We start from the raw sequence: 15,515 nt of genomic DNA on the forward strand, positions 1-15,515 counted from the left end.
GAAAAAAATCATTAAAAAGTGGAGACTGATATGATTTTGGCACAGAATTATATTCCACAATGGTATCTCGTATTTAGCCATTTGTACGTGGTTAAATCCCTGTACTTCATATGCTGTTCTATAGTTCAAAAAAAAGTGCCTCCTTTTCTTTTTAGTCAAGAGGTATAATAAAAAGGTACTTCCCCAGAATATTTTCCTAGCTTGCAGTCCCCAGCAGGAGCATGCCATCGCTGCTTTGCTCTTCCTGAGTGCTTTGCAAAGCTTTCCACATATGAAGAGGTTCTTTGGAGTAGGCAAATCGAGTACACAATACATGAGGATTGTTCCTGCTCTGAGGTGCTTTGGCATGAGAAGTACCCAGAGATTAGAAGGACTTTGGAATTACTGTCTAAAAATGATTTTTCAGAAGCTGATTCTCAAATCACCTTCAGACACCTCTTTTACTAGGCAGCAGCATAAACAAGCTGTGCAAGTGGGATCAGTAAGCTCTTCCCTGTAATTTATGAGTTTTGGTGCATGGTTACAACCGAGGACACATTGACTGGCATCTCTGAAGTCGACAGTGCTGATCACCCTTTTTGTATTTCATTCTATATTTGAGATTGGATGTACAGCAGGACAATCCAGATAGCTGGAGTGCGATTTTGCCGCTTCATTAATGAACTGTGTATGTTCAGCAAAAGGCTGAGATTTTACATTTTACAGCAGATGTGTAAAAGTACAGAGAAAATGGCGTAATTTATAGCCTTTGAGAGAAAGCCATCAAAACTAAGTGCTGTCAGTCATTATTTGTTATTGTAATAATTATCATAATAAAAATAACTGTGTACAACATGACTAGGGTTACAAATTCAATCACTCAGAAGGTTAGGAAACAGCAGAAGAGAAGTTTCCCAAGCAGCCCAATGCAGTGCAGACATGGTCCCTTCCTGCTTGCTACCTTGTCTCAGGGCCAGTCATGGCTGTGGTGACTGGAGAGTACAAGATGTTTTATGCAGAAGAAGGTCCTGAAAACCAGCCCCAGCTGTGTGCCTGCAGCTCACCCCACACAGGGGAATGGAAATGTGGGGTGCTATTGAGCATAATGATTGTATTTTTAAAAAAAAAAATGTGCAGCTGTATTGACATTTTAGGCTTCTACAGTTACCCACAACTACCTGAAAGGATGTTGTAGTCAGGCGGGTGTCAGTCTCTTCTCCCAAGTAACAAGTGATAGGATGAGAGGAAATGGCCTCAAGTTGCACCAGGGAAGGTTTAGATTAGATATCAGGAAAAATCCCTTCACTGAAAGGGTTGTCAAGCATTGGAACAGGCTGCCCAGGGAAGTGGTTGGGTCACCATCCCTGGAGGTATTTAAAAGATGGGTAGATGTGATGCTTAGGGACATGATTTAGTGGTGGAATTGTCAGTGCTAGGTTTACATTTGGACTCGTTGATTTTAAGGGTCTTTTCCAACCTAAATGATTCTATGATTCTTGTTCTTGGTTAGATATTAGTAAGAGAGGCAGAGGGGACAGCATGGCCAGCAGGTTCAGGGAGGTGAGTCTGCCCTTCTACTCCACTCTCGTGAGACCCCACCTGGAGTACTGTGTCCAACCTTGGAGTCCTCAGCACAAGAAGGACATGGACCTGTTGGAATGGGTCCAGAGGAGGGCCACGAAGATGATCAGAGCGCTGGAAGGCCTATGCTATGAGGACAGGCTGAGAGAGCTGGGGTTATTCAGCCGGGAGAAGAGAAGGCTCCGGGGAGACTTTCTAGCAGCCTTCCAGTACTTAAAGGGGACCTACAGGAAAGATGGGGACAGAGTCTTTATCAGGGAGTGTAGCTATAGGACAAGGGGTAACAGTTTTAAACTGAAAGAAGAGAGATTTACATTAGATACTAGGAAGAATTCTTTACTGTGAGGGTGGTGAGGCACTGGAACGGGTTGCCCAGGGAAGTTGTGGATGCCCCATCCCTGGAAGTGTTCAAGGCCAGGCTGGATGGGGCTTCGAGCAACCAGGTCTAGTGGGAGGTGTCCCTGCCCATGGCAGGGGGGTTGGAACAAGATGATTTTTAAGGTCCCTTCCAACTCTAACCATTCTATGATTCTATGATTCTGTGACAGTGGGATAAGTTCTCAAACGTGAGAGCTCCTCCCCTATCAGGAATACTTAAAGCATAGACTAAGTTGTCAAGAGGAGCGACAAAAGTTGGAAGTTACGAATTAGACTAAATGAAAATGCGGAAATAATACATAGTCAGGAAAAAAAAGCACATGTTTGAGCAAAGATGTCCTAATCCATTTTTGTAATGTTTAATTCACATTACATCTTAACGTAAGAGGTTATGATCCAGTCCCTTAGTCTTGTATGCTAAAACCAATACGTTGCTTGAATAAAGATTTTTGCTTTGGGTTATTGCTATTGGAATGGTCTGGGCTGGTGAAGCTCATCTTTTAATGTAATGTAAATGTGTCCCCTTTCTCTCTTCTGTTTTGGGAAAACAGATAAAACATTGTGCTTCATAAGCAAATCTGTATCCAAGCAAACAGCATCAGTTAGGCCCCAAATAAGGCGCGTGTAGAGAGGGGTCAATACCAACAAAGGCAAAGCCGTGAATTTCTACTTTGGGTGGGTGCTGAGGTCTCCCCAGAGATTAGCACCCCAAAGCACCGAGCCACTGCAGCAGGGAAGCTCAGGGTGGTCAACTCCTGCACGGAGGGACCGGAAAGCCTTCTGTCCTTCCCAGGAGCTACAGAGCAGACCAAGAAGTGCTACCTCACCCCATGCTTTTACCCATTTCCCTAGGAGCTGCTCTCAGAAGTCTAAGAGCATGAAGATACTCTCCCAGGTCTCCCTTCCCCACATAAGATCCAGTAATGCACAATATGCCTTTAATTTTGTACTTTCATCCTCAGGGTGGGAGCATCCTCTGTATCCAGAGGCAGGGACCATAAGACCTGGCAAGGAGCTGAGGCAGCTCCTTTAGGCTTCAAACCAGCAGTAGCACAGCCCCTGCATACCTACAGTCACCCCAGCTCCCTGCAAGCAATGGGAATGTGTTCCCAGGCAGTCACAGCTCAGCACCAGGAGCAGACAAAATGGTTAAGGATAACCCAAATACCCGCCCAGGTCAGGGTATTCTCAGAAATATGCTTCACACTGGAATAATTTGCTGTTAATGTTCATGGCTGCCTTTATAATTTTTCTGCGCATTTTGAATTTTAGTATTTAAAGCACTGTGTTCCCACGTGGGCTTGTCATGCTCCTTTCCAAGTGCATCTCTGTGGAGCTATATCTATCACATAGAGTTTTTCATTTGGTATTTACAGGGTTGCTGCTGACACATCTTTATAGACTGATTTTACTAAGGAAATGCAGCCTGTGCAATTATATTCTCTCCTAACAACTTCTTTCCCTCCTGGCCATTTCTACCTGCAATTTGGCTCGTAGGTAGCCTAGCACTTTTCTCCCATGAGGGGTAACTCTTGCCCCACAGAATGTGTTGGGAGAGCGAGTGGATGTCACACTGCTGCTCCCGGAGCATCGTGTGCTACAGCTCACCAGCGGGCTGGCGTATTCACAGGAGCTGCATCCCCTTCTCATCACCTGAGCCTGCCCTGGCCCGGGCTCCACTGTTTCTTAATTACAGGTGCTACACTCTGGCTTGAATTTCATTCTTATAATTGATGGCCTTGTTCATTGTAGCAGAACTAATTTTATTTGTGCTTGAACTGTGACTCCTATGGCTTGCTGAATATGGATGCTTTTCGGTTGACCCATCACCTGTTGATAAATGGTTGTGTATGTTGAACGACTTATAGGAAAGTGTGTCACAGATAGCAGCTATCTGAGGTTCAAAAGTGTCACCAGCTACCGATGTGTGAATTTGCTGTGAATTTTGTTCTATTTTTATAAACCCCTTTTTCAGAGTGCAGTGTCCTTAAAATTGTGAAAGAATAGACGGGCAACTGAGGATTACAAAGACTATCTGGGACATGTTCGTTGGAGATCATTGCATTTGGCCTTTAATCTCTCTGCTTCTTTAGAATTTCATTTAATACTTTATAGAAACAGCAAGTTACTCTAATCCAGGAGAGACTGAATATGCTTGTACTTCCAGTTCTCTGCTCAAGGAAAATTTTTCTTTCCATCCCCAATGCAAAAAACAATCCTGTGGCTGTTGATCTATTGGAGTGGAAAGCGGAGATGTTGTGCAGCTCTGGATATCTCTCTCTGCAAAAAGACTTCCAAAAGTATTCTTTTTTTTTTTTTTTTTTTTAGATTCTGAGATTTGCACTTTACACCTATACCTTGAACACTACCGAGATTGCAGAGATGAGAGTTTTCTCCCTCTCCCAGTGCCATAAAATCGTAACCTCCTGACATAGTATCAGCTCGGAGCTTGGCTCAGTTCCCGTCCTTTCCTTTACCAGCACTGTCCAAATCATGTCTAACTCTGCTTCATTCCATTGCTGTCAAACTCTCCAGTTTGTTTCTCCAGTGTGCTGTCCTTATACTGGGACCACCAACTATGTAGCCCTGCTTGGTGGCAGAGAATGAGCGGGCAATTGGAGAGCAGGTATCTGTCTCTGTGCATATGCTGCCTTCTTAGTCGTCTTCTGAAAAAAAAACCAAAACCCGAAAACATTTATGTCTGTAAGAGATCGCTTGTGCTACAGGAAATGCCAGGCTGGGTGTGCATTGATCGGTGGTAAATGCTCTCATATTGTCTTCCTTTGGGAATGTAAACTCCTAATCACAGAATCACAGAATGGCCGGGGCTGGAAGGGACCTCTGGAGATCATCTAGTCCAACCCCCTGCCAGAGCAGGGTCACCTACAGCAGGTTGCACAGGAACGCGTCCAGGTGGGTTTTGAGTATCTCCAGAGATGGAGACTCCACCACCTCTCTGGGCAGCCTGTTCCAGTGCTCTGCCACCCTCAAAGGAAAGAAGTTCCTCCTCATGTTGAGATGGAACTTCTGATGTTCAAATTTGTGCCCATTACCTCTTGTCCTGTCACTGGGCACCACTTGAAAAAGACTGGCCCCATCCTCCTGACACCCACCCTTGAAGTATTTTTAAGCATTGATAAGATTCCCCCCTCAGCCTTCTCTTTTCCAGACTGAAAAGACCTAAGTCCCTCAGCCTTTCCTTATAATCCCCTCTCTGAGCACTCTCTGGCCTGCAGTCCAATTCCGTAAAGCCAGCCCCAGCCGGCTGGTGACCACCAGCTCCCAACTGAAAGGCCTGTGACACGACGGCAGGACGTTTGCTGCAGTCCCTCAGAAAAGATGTGGGGTTTAAAGCATTTCTTTTCAGGGAGAAGGGGAGGGCAGTTCACCTCTGCTCTCAGGCAGTCTGCATTTGAGGGTGGGCGATGCCGAGCCGTGCGGTGGGGCCGGTGGCTGGCAGAGAGGGTATGGCGGGGGCTGTTTCCAAGGGTTTGCTTTCCCTAGCAGTTGTCTAGTTTGCCCAGGCTGCACACAAGTCATATAAAGTTGTTTTGTCTTCTCCGGGAGTTTTGCAACCCTTATTTTGTCCAGAGAGGCGGAGAAGAGAGACCCAACCGGCACCTCTGGGCCGGACACCGTTCCCCTCTCGTGTATCATTGCGTAGGGTTTTGTGGCCCGGGACGAGTGGTATTCCCGTTGGCAAGCTGTTTCAGGACAGGTCTGTTTCCCTGTGTACATAGTGCCCGGCACATTTTTTCACGGGCTGTCTGCTACGATATAACACTAACGAGGTAATTAGCGGGCTCAGGCGGTGTCAGCGCAGCACATACCGCTCGGATTAGGCCCGGCACTGGTGTAGCAGGAGGGGGGGAAGCAGCGCTGTCTGCAGCAACATACCTGGCTTCTTTCTGGTTTTCTTCACCTGAAATAGGACTCAAAAAAAAAAAAAAGGAAAGTCTGGCGTCAGTGTGTTATAATTTTCTCTATATATTGTGACACGTAATGTAATTTGGATGTTTTATGTCTTGACAAAATGGGACAGACGGGGCCTTTTAAAATACATTTTAATGAATTTAAGAAGTTATTAAGGGAAGTGTTTGGGCAGAAGCACTGCATAAGGCAGTGATACACCTGTTGGAGTTTAGGATCTCAGCAGTCTGTTGCAGGATTTCCTTTTTATATTAATAATAATTATTACATCACCGGGCTATAACTTTTTACCAATTATGACAGCAATTATCATATTAATAAGAGTTATCATAGTGGTCTCAAGTCCCCTTGTCAGCCTCCACGGACCAAATATTAAGTGAAATGGTGAATGCTGAGGTTGCCCGGCTATCTCCCATCCGCCCGAGAGCTGCCGTCTCACCTTCCAGGGCTTCAGACAGCGGGTGCAACTCTGCTGCTTCTCAGCATGCTCCCAGACCCGTCACACCAAATTATTTGTAAACACCAAGCCAGCTAATATCACAACAGTATCAGTCCGCATGGAAAGGGAACCGGGAAGCCGTGAAAGACAGCCGGTGCCGTGTGTTAGTAGTAAGAGGCAAAAGAAAGAGTCTCCTCCAAAGCCCCTATTCATAAGCTTAGCACAATAGAGTAATGCTGTGTTAGGGAAATTTAAGCTGGTGCTGAAAGCTAGTGTGCTGTGGTGCTTTTTTACTCAAGGGATGGCTTTTATCCTGAACTGTAATGCTTATGATATTTCAGACATGGCTTGCTTTGCTAGGTCATGTGAATGATGAATATCGCGGTATTTAGAGGTTTCTTGTAAATGAAACGCACATGGGAATGAATGCAGATATAGATCGCTTGCGTCAAACCCAGCTTTATCAGGCCTTGGTGAGATATCTTTTTCAAGGGCCTACAGCAGCTGAAAAGCAATTAGAATTTCATTGTATTTTCCAGTTCTATTAACCATCCCGTAGATATGTATGAGAGTCCACATGGAGAAGGCTGCCACCGTACTTTGACTGCACAGCCATTGTAATACAGAAGGATGGGATGGCAGCAAAGCAAAACTTCACTTGGATACTTGGAATTTAGAGACACTTCAGGCCTTAAGAAAGTGAATCGTAGAGGCATAGAATAGGAACAATGGAAAGCCACCCTATCCTACCATTAAAAAAAGGGATGTTGCTACAGAAATGAGAATTGCTTCCTTTTCACCGAATGGGCAGATAACAGTACCGGGAAGGAGATTTCAGAAAGCTGCAGCGTGGTGGCTGGAAGCTGCATACATATCCCTTTCCCATCCTACAGAAACAAGTCTGGGTCATGTTCTTTCAGGGGTGCATTTGTTAAAAGAGTTTATTCATTAGTGATCGGAGAGTGGCAGAGCTCTGCACAAGGGTTTGTCTTCATCTACCAGACTAGGCAAGTGGGGGTAGCTCTGAAGCAGTGAGATGAAGGGGAATCTTGCGCTCCCTCAATGTCATGGTCTGGCAAGTCCAAAGCTGCAAAAAATTGAGAGGGAAAATGCCTACAGTGGCCAGCGGAGCTGGATTTGTGTGGAGAGGATTTGCCAGAGAAGGTGTACAGAGATCCCCTGCTTTTTTCATCCTCTGCCACAATCTTCCTGTGCGGTCTTGCACAATGCCCGGAAAAACGGGTGCTAGTGATTAGCAACGCAGTTAACAAATGCTGATTTACATCGCTTGGGGATAAATCCACCTTCTGACCATCTGTTACAAGTGGATCTGGTTTTCTTCTGATTCACATTCATGCCAAGCAGAATTACCTTCATTTAAATCACTGGTGTTTCTTGGAGAGTAACTGCTATGAAGGAGTTGGTCCATTGGCAAGATCTCCCAATGAGTCACGTACTGTGGGGCAGAGATTATGACTCTCTAGATGTTTTGTTCATTCTTGAACATGAGGAGGCTCAACAGCTAGCAAAACTTTAGCTCCTATTATGAAATGCCAACGTGCCACTCTGAAGCTGTTAGCCTTGCAGATACCGGTAATCTGAAAGCAGTCTACTTTGCCTACTAATGTATTTAGAGCATCTGGATTTGGTCACTTGTGCATTTATTACTTTTTTTTAAGTACTGTCAGATCGCTCACTGGCAGTAGTTCCTAATGAATGCAAATGAAAATTGTGATTATCCATTTCAAAGCAATTGGTAGCAAGCCATCGTTGTGCATGGAACATTATTTATACAGCTCAGAAGCCCCACTGATGCTTGTGCATAATTCCTCACACATCACAGTGATAGAAATTGCCTTCAGGGCCGGACTTTCCAAGCCAGCCTTTCTGTTTTTAAGTTGCAGACATTGTCGCTTCAATGGCTGACAACTTGATTTTGCAGGTTCAGTTTGATGTGCATATGATAGCAAGCCCACGCTTGCCTGCAGATGCCAGACTGCACCCAAAATGACATGCTCCTCTTAATAGCAGTGTATAAAGTGACAGGCTGGCAGCTTTTGGGGACTCCTGGTTCTCTCTTCTTATTTTCTAAGTCCTTCTCTACTGCCGCCTATTTGCAGCTCTGTTCTCCTCCTACTCAGCATTTGCCTCAGTATGAAAACTTGGGGCATATCATATATTTACATGTATGATTGCTCTTAACTCAAACTTTATTTCCATGTCTTGCCTAACCTCTCATTCCAGTGCATTGACTCCTGCTTGCTGTTCCCCGCGTGGGCAGTCTTGCTCTTACTGCTCAGTTTGCAGGACTCTTCTTGGACCTGTTAAAAATGAAATTCACCAAAAGACACAAATTATTTCTTCCTGTCTGTGCTAGGATCCTAGGGGAAGTGAAAATAATTGTGTCTCTTCCTGCTGTTAATGCTGTAGTCGCTATATCCAATAATCTTTTGGGAAGTTTAACTTTTTAAACACCGGGTAATTTATTACCCCCATGTATTAGCTCTCCTTGGTAGCCGAGAAGTGTGGTGCCAATCAACTTGCAGTGAAACTGTGAGGGTAGAAAATGTCCGGTGAGAAACCTCTTTTTTAAGAGACTATGTTAACCAAAGGACTAATAAAATCTTGTTTAGCCATCACTGAAAGACTTTTTGGTAGACAGCCAACCCTGGTTGGTCTCTTGAGTATAAAAAGTAGTATAGAAATGTTCCTTCTAGCGTTAATTTGTATCAGCTTCTGATGCCGATCTCCTGTATAGCAAAGAGAAATGTTCCTTTATTGCACCATTTTACATTTTAAATCACTTAAGCTTGTAGCATGTTCCACCTACGTATTCTTGCAGCGGCACCCTCTGCCCTTAGTCCAAATGAAATACCAGCTATATTCATTGGTGTTTCGTACACTCCTGCAGCCTGGTCCCACGGTGGCAAAAATGGAGATGTTTCCTTGCTCTCACATAGGGGCTTAGGGCGTTTTGGTCAGGCAGTCCCTTGTTGCCATGCCTGTGTTTCTAGTCCTCCACTGATACGTGGGAGGGAGGTTTCTCCCTGTAATCCACTGGTACCCCTAGAGGTACATATCCCATTCTTTTTCTTACACCAAGGACAGACTCAGCCTAAGGTTGAGTCTCAGCGCTATGGAAATACAAGCAATCTCCCAGCCGAGCACTGATCAGAAGGTTGTTCTTTCGCAAACCAAAGAGGACAGTGTGAAAATGCTTAAAGGGAGGCCCCATCTAGGGCAATATGTTACAAACTTGTTAGTCTGGATCCGTTTTTTCAGTGAGTAGTGGAGCTCACAGCTATCAAAGGCAGACCACTACCCGCCTGCTTCTCAGCCTGTGATCCATGTCTCCTACCTAAATTTTAATTCCCTTCCCCTTATTTTCCAAGTATTATCCTGTACAACAGAGCAAAGGCTCTATTACTTTCTCTTGCGCGCCATAGCCCATGTGTTAATATCCCCTAGCTTCTTGAATTGGATGTGTTGAAGTGTAATGTTTTGCCTATAGGTAAGAGCAAGACTTTTTTAGGACTTGATGCGAGGTTTTGCATTTCTAGCATGGTTGGTAGCTGTTTGCTGCAATCATGCATTGAGGCCTCTACAGAAATTGGTAGACTCATCCCTGACTCTGAGGGCTTACAAATTAAAGGCAGGAACCAGACAACCTCCTGTTGCCCAAACTACTCTTGCTTGAAGTCATACGGAAGAGCAGTGAGTGTGAGGACCAGGCCTATGCCCCACATCTCTTCAACCACAGGGACCTGTCTTGCATGCCATGGCATGATGCTGCTGACTGGTGACTGCTTTCAGTTACATTATCTGTTTCCAGAATAGCACCACATACCAAAAAAAAAAGAGAAAACAGTAACTGTTTATCCTGGCTAAGCTTGTGTAACAGGTTTTCATGTGATGTTTTTAGCATTTAAAGTCTTTTTTCATTAAACTGTTTCAGTATCCAGAAAAAAAAAAAAAACATTTCTCTTACTCAGCTTCATTAGTTATAGGAAATCACTGGATTAAAGTAGAGAGCAGATTAGCAAAAATAAACTGTAGTATGTCTTGGGCATATGGTGCTGCGTATGAATGGGTTTTAACTACTTAACTGTGTATAACAAAGAGCAGAAGGAGAGATTTGTCTTAGTGTGCAATAATTGTAATTTGCAGTAGCTGCATAGCTTAACAGTCAGAAACCACAAAGCCACGGAAAGCTTTCGGTTAGGATTTGCTTGGCGTGTGTGCGCCTGTCCCTGAGCTCACATCGCCTTTTCTGCCAGCTGACTGCCGGGCACGAGACTGGACTTAACTAATTAACAGATTGCCTCTCCCTCCTTTCCCTTCCTCTTCGCTGGGCCCATGGTTTGCTGCGCTGGGTTAGTGTGTGTCACAGAGACTGGGATTTAGCCCGTCAGATGCAGGAGACAGTGCTGGTCCGAGCATGCTGCTCCATCGCATGGGCCAGAGGAGGGGCATGCCATGGGCAAGCCTGTGACAGCCCGGGCTTCCCCTCAGCTGGAAATTGTGCCTTGCAGCGCAAATACAAACAGAAGCAGTAAACAAAAGAGGCCGCAATGTCAGGGTGATTGCTGGGGAGCATCAGCCTTCAAGCTCTGGGTACAGACAACGCAATATGGCCCACTTTGAATTCAAATGACTCCGTTGTTTCTAGTTTCCCACCTTATTTCACCAATATCTATCATTCCCCTCTGATACTTCAGCCTACAAAGGTCAAATTTATGCCTTTTCTAAAGAGACCCGCCTCACCAGCTTGAATTTGTTTCTGAGACACAAGTGAGTGCAAATACTGGTAATGTCCTGATGGTGCTCATCTCCCGCTTCTCAGGAAAACTATGCTTTTCCATTTTGGGTGCTGAGAGGTTTCTGAAAACCAAGCAGTGGTGGTGACATCATTTCCATGTCTTAAAAAAACCTGCTTATAAAGGGATATAAAGATTTGCAAAGCCAATCAAATCTAATTTACAAAGTAAATTCAGAAGTACCTGGGGAATTACCTGGTCTTTATCTGGGCTCCTCAGTACGTTTGCTAGCAAGGCTTAGCCAATAATGTTACGCCACATAGCTTAAACATGCATGTCCTTCCCTTTTTCTGGGGTTGCTTTCTTCTGAGGTTTCCACAATGTGTTTCACATCCACTGTGAGTAACATTCTTGGACTTAAGATTAATCCTGGATTAATCAAACATAAATCATTGCCCCATGCAAAAAGAAAGTTTTGCCAAAAATTGCGGTGGTCCAGAGGAGAATAAAAGAGATATTTTTTTTTTTCTTCTGTGAACTTTTAACTAATTTTATTCCTATTTTTTTGTGTGGGAAGTTTTGTGCATTGAAAAATTCACTGACAAGGCCCTGATCATCTTGGTTTTTTAGTGTTTAATACAAAAAATTAAATCCCCAGCTGTCCAGGAGAATTTTCTTGCTTTTTCCTCTATTAGTTTTATGGTGGTGAGTTCTGCCAAATTTGCAGGCTTTCTGTTTAGCTTATCAATAACTCAGCATTGCTTCTATTGCAGAGTTCCCTGAAGAGAAGAGGCAGCAGAGAAATGCACAAAGAAAAAAAGTCATTTACCCAGGTATGGTTTTCAAGAACATGCAATTTTGAGCAAAAGCACATGATAAAACTCCAAATTTCTTTTTACGGGTGTTGACAGGGCGATCAGGCACATTAACTAGAGTGCAATTAAGCTTTAATCTACTGAGACCTCCCAGAGATAATGTAGAAGCAATTTAGGACACAAGCGTGATCTCTAAACCAGGCAGTTTCTTGGGCTCGTGGTGGTTGTATCGATAGATTCAGGCTGCAGGTTTTCTACAAGAAGAGAAAAATCACCTTGCCTCACAAAGTAATTGGATCGCAGCTTAGGGACTAACTAAATTTATACACGATGCCAAAGCTTTTGTGCTAATGAGCATCTTGGCAGGGGATGTGGTTGACACCTCGCGAGCTCTCATGTGGCAGCCCCGGGTTTGATCACTCCCTGGTGTTGGGGGGAGCAGAACATGAACTTGTGCTCCCCCAGGCTGAGATACAGCACGGAGCCTGAGCTACCCACTCAGTCTCCCTTTGGACACCAGTTTTATTGAAATCCTGTAGGCTGATCCTTCTCAGGGAAGTGGTCTGCCCAGTTTCCTCTGCTTTTTGTGCTGACTGCAGGAGTGAAAGCTTTTCCCAGCACCCGCACCGTTACTGTTTATAGCCAGAGAGATGGGGATAGTATTTCACCTCACTGTGAAAGGAGCCAAGAGCGACATCGTGCCTTCGTTAGAGAAAGGTTGCACCTCCCCTGCTGTCCCCTCAGCAGGCTCAGTGTATGCAACCGAGACCCTACGGGTTTTTTTTGAGTCGATGGAATCTTAAAATCCATTGTTTTGTAATAATAACCATAATCCATCATTGCATCATGTTGCACTTGAGTGGGTAGGGTGGCCAGCTGAGTGGTTAGGGTGGGCAGACCGGGGGCTCGTGGTGGCTGCGGGCTGCAGCCTGTTTTCCCAAGGCACAGCAGACCGAGCATCCCTGTTGAGCTGATACAAGCATGGCTTAATCAGACCTTAAAATGGGGCACTGGGCTTTCTGCCTGCAGTGCCTGCTGTGGAGAATTATTTAAGTCGTCAGTTAGGTCAGAGAGTTTGTTTTTCTGCAAGTCTGTAAAATACATGGATAAAATATATATGCCCGCACACATGCAAATCACAGATGAAGCTATGTGAAGGCAGGGTTTTGTCCACCGGGGTTTGTGGGTGGCACTGTCCTTCCTTTCCTCATTCCTGGAAATACAGAGCAGTGCAGAGGGAACGAATTCCTTGTGTTTGCTTCCTCCACCCAAATCCAGGCATTAACAGCAGCTGTAGTTTGCCTTGGAAAGCCTTAAAAAAGACTTTACAAAATTATCCAAGTAACCCTGGGTCAGCTCTGCTCCACTCGCAACGTGGGGAAGTGATCCCGGAAACAATGCAGGGGGAAAAAAAAAACACTTTTATGCTCTACACACACATTGTAACTCATGTAAGCAAAGGATTTGGGCTTGAAAATGAAAACCGCTGCGACAGCACTGTGCAAGGTGGCCATTCAGTTTTCTTCGGTAATTCTTTAGGGTAGGAAAGACTGAGAAACAATCTTATATATTGACATGGCCCAGCCTATAGGTTCATGTCCTAGCTATCTCCCAACTTCAGGGTGTTACCCGGAGCTGCCTCTGAACCCCGGTGTCCCTTCAGAAGTATGTGATGGTTGAGACCAGAGAGCACCACAGCAAGTGCCTGACCTGGTCAAACAGCCACCAGGTCCTGGGGCTTGGCCCAAAGGGGTTAGTACAGACATAGCCCAGGAGGTTCAAAACACTGCCCTCCAGGGACAGCCACCCTAAATACCTAAAATAAATTCAAATAACCATTAACACATTTTGTGAAAAGGAACCACGAGCTTAGATTCTGTGTGTCCACATGCCTACAGATATGTATAGCATATGGGAAGACCGTTTTTTTTACTTACTGGGAGCTCATACTGAAAATTAGCTGGAATATCGCTCCCACCGCAGGGCACACAGAGTAAATAATACCTGTGAAACTGATTGTCTCGAAGTCGTGTAAAAGCAGAATTCATAGGAGCGCTTACCCGCCTCTAGCAGTATTGAAGAAAAAAAGTTTTTATTCAGCAGAATTGCAAAACGGAGCTTCTTGGAAAATACCAGGCACCAGGCAAAACACAAAGAAAAGTGGTTCTCCAGCGCAAGGTAGGAGTGCTGGCACTCAGCCAGATGCTTGGGTGCTGGTCGTACTGCCCTGTCGTCAGACTTGCAACCCCCAAACCGCTTACCCATCTTCTGCCTGGCTGTTCCCTTGAGCCGGTGGTGGTGGTGGTGGTGGTGGTAGAGAACACAGCGTTGGTCTCTATCTTTGTGTCTTCTTGCCAGAAAAGAAATATCATATTTGGGAATTTTTGATCAGCGCTTCATTCTCCTCACATCATTTACATTCCATAATGAATTTAAGTTCATTTCTTTCCTTTAAGTTTCATTTCTTTATCTCCATGTTCCACACTTGTCTAAATTAAACTGCAAACTCTGTAGGGAGGGATCTGGGTTTTTTCTTTCTGCTTTTTTTTTCTGTTAACACCCCTCTGAAGTGCCATGCGGAGCTGTGATGCTATTGCATGCGAATAGTCACTATCAGTAATCATTAATTCCCATTTATCATTAATGATCTCTTAAAGTCCGTGACTAGCGCCAAGAGAGAACATTTTTGTGTTGTTGTTCCCTCTTTTCTTTCTGTTCAGTCTGCCCTATGTACACATTTTAGGAAAGAACCCCCATACTGGATGTGAAGTACAGTCAGGCTGTGCCATAGCCCAGCTTTTATCCCCTGGGATTCAAGTCTCTTGTTCCTCCAAAACAGTGGAAAGACTGTATTGCTTTTTCATATTTTTTCCCCCCTCTTTCTTTTATTTGTGATTTAACTAATAATGAACAATTCTTAATTTTGGTGATATGGCCTCTCCCTAGTTTGCCTTCTATGTCAAAACTCTGCTTGCCTGCGTGGGTGTCTCACCCTCTTGCTGTTTTCTACTCGGTTTCAACTGATCAAGAAATCACTGATATTTCTGTACACAAAGTTTCAGAGGGACAGGTGCATGAAGGTTGGAGTCCTACCCTTCTGGCATGCTCAGATCTGGCTGATAAATCTCTCCTGACTATTCTTTTTCTTTGGAAAAAAGCCGTCCGGGGTATGGGATTTTCAGTAGTCATGTTCCCTGGCAGAGAAGCAGGGAAGATCTAGAGCTTTCTCACCTTTCCAGATGGGATCCATATTTAGTAGGCGAGATTAACGTCCATCAGCTCTGTTGTTTTGTATGGGGTTTGTGTTTGTTTAACAAAAAAAAAAATAATCTTGTTTGTTTCAGCTCTTGCGAGAAACAGAACTTACAAATGTGATCCTTTTCTTTTTTCATAGACAAAACCTAGCAATAAAGTAATGCCGTTATAAGATGTTAACGGCGGTTTTGTCCTGCTGTATGTAATAACGCGCTGACTCCACAGATGCATTGAGTCGTGCAGTGATGCTGAGCAAAAACACTGGGGCCCTGACCCCAAACCCATCGAAGCCCTTCCCTTTTCTTCAAAGGGTTCAAAATGCTGAGTGCGTTGTCCCAAGTGCCAGTTATTTATATTGCTTGAAACGCCCCCTCCGACCCC

At 44.6% G+C, this 15,515-nt stretch overlaps 1 protein-coding gene across 10 annotated transcripts in view; it reads left to right on the plus strand.

Moving 5' to 3' along the window:
- Positions 1-15,515, plus strand: part of MTCL1 (microtubule crosslinking factor 1) — a 110,800-nt gene that overhangs the window by 47,181 nt on the left and 48,104 nt on the right. For 5 of the 10 annotated variants that reach the window (XM_054191721.1, XM_054191723.1, XM_054191725.1 and 2 more), the window contains exons 4-5: positions 11,838-11,897; positions 13,980-14,057. In XM_054191721.1, the coding sequence (XP_054047696.1) occupies positions 11,838-11,897; positions 13,980-14,057 (138 nt within the window). The remainder of the gene's footprint in view (positions 1-11,837; positions 11,898-13,979; positions 14,058-15,515) is intronic. The other 5 variants (XM_054191727.1, XM_054191728.1, XM_054191730.1 and 2 more) reach the window with 2 other exon arrangements.

This window comes from Rissa tridactyla, chromosome 2, assembly GCF_028500815.1.
Source record: "Rissa tridactyla isolate bRisTri1 chromosome 2, bRisTri1.patW.cur.20221130, whole genome shotgun sequence".
NCBI classification, from domain to species: domain Eukaryota; kingdom Metazoa; phylum Chordata; class Aves; order Charadriiformes; family Laridae; genus Rissa; species Rissa tridactyla.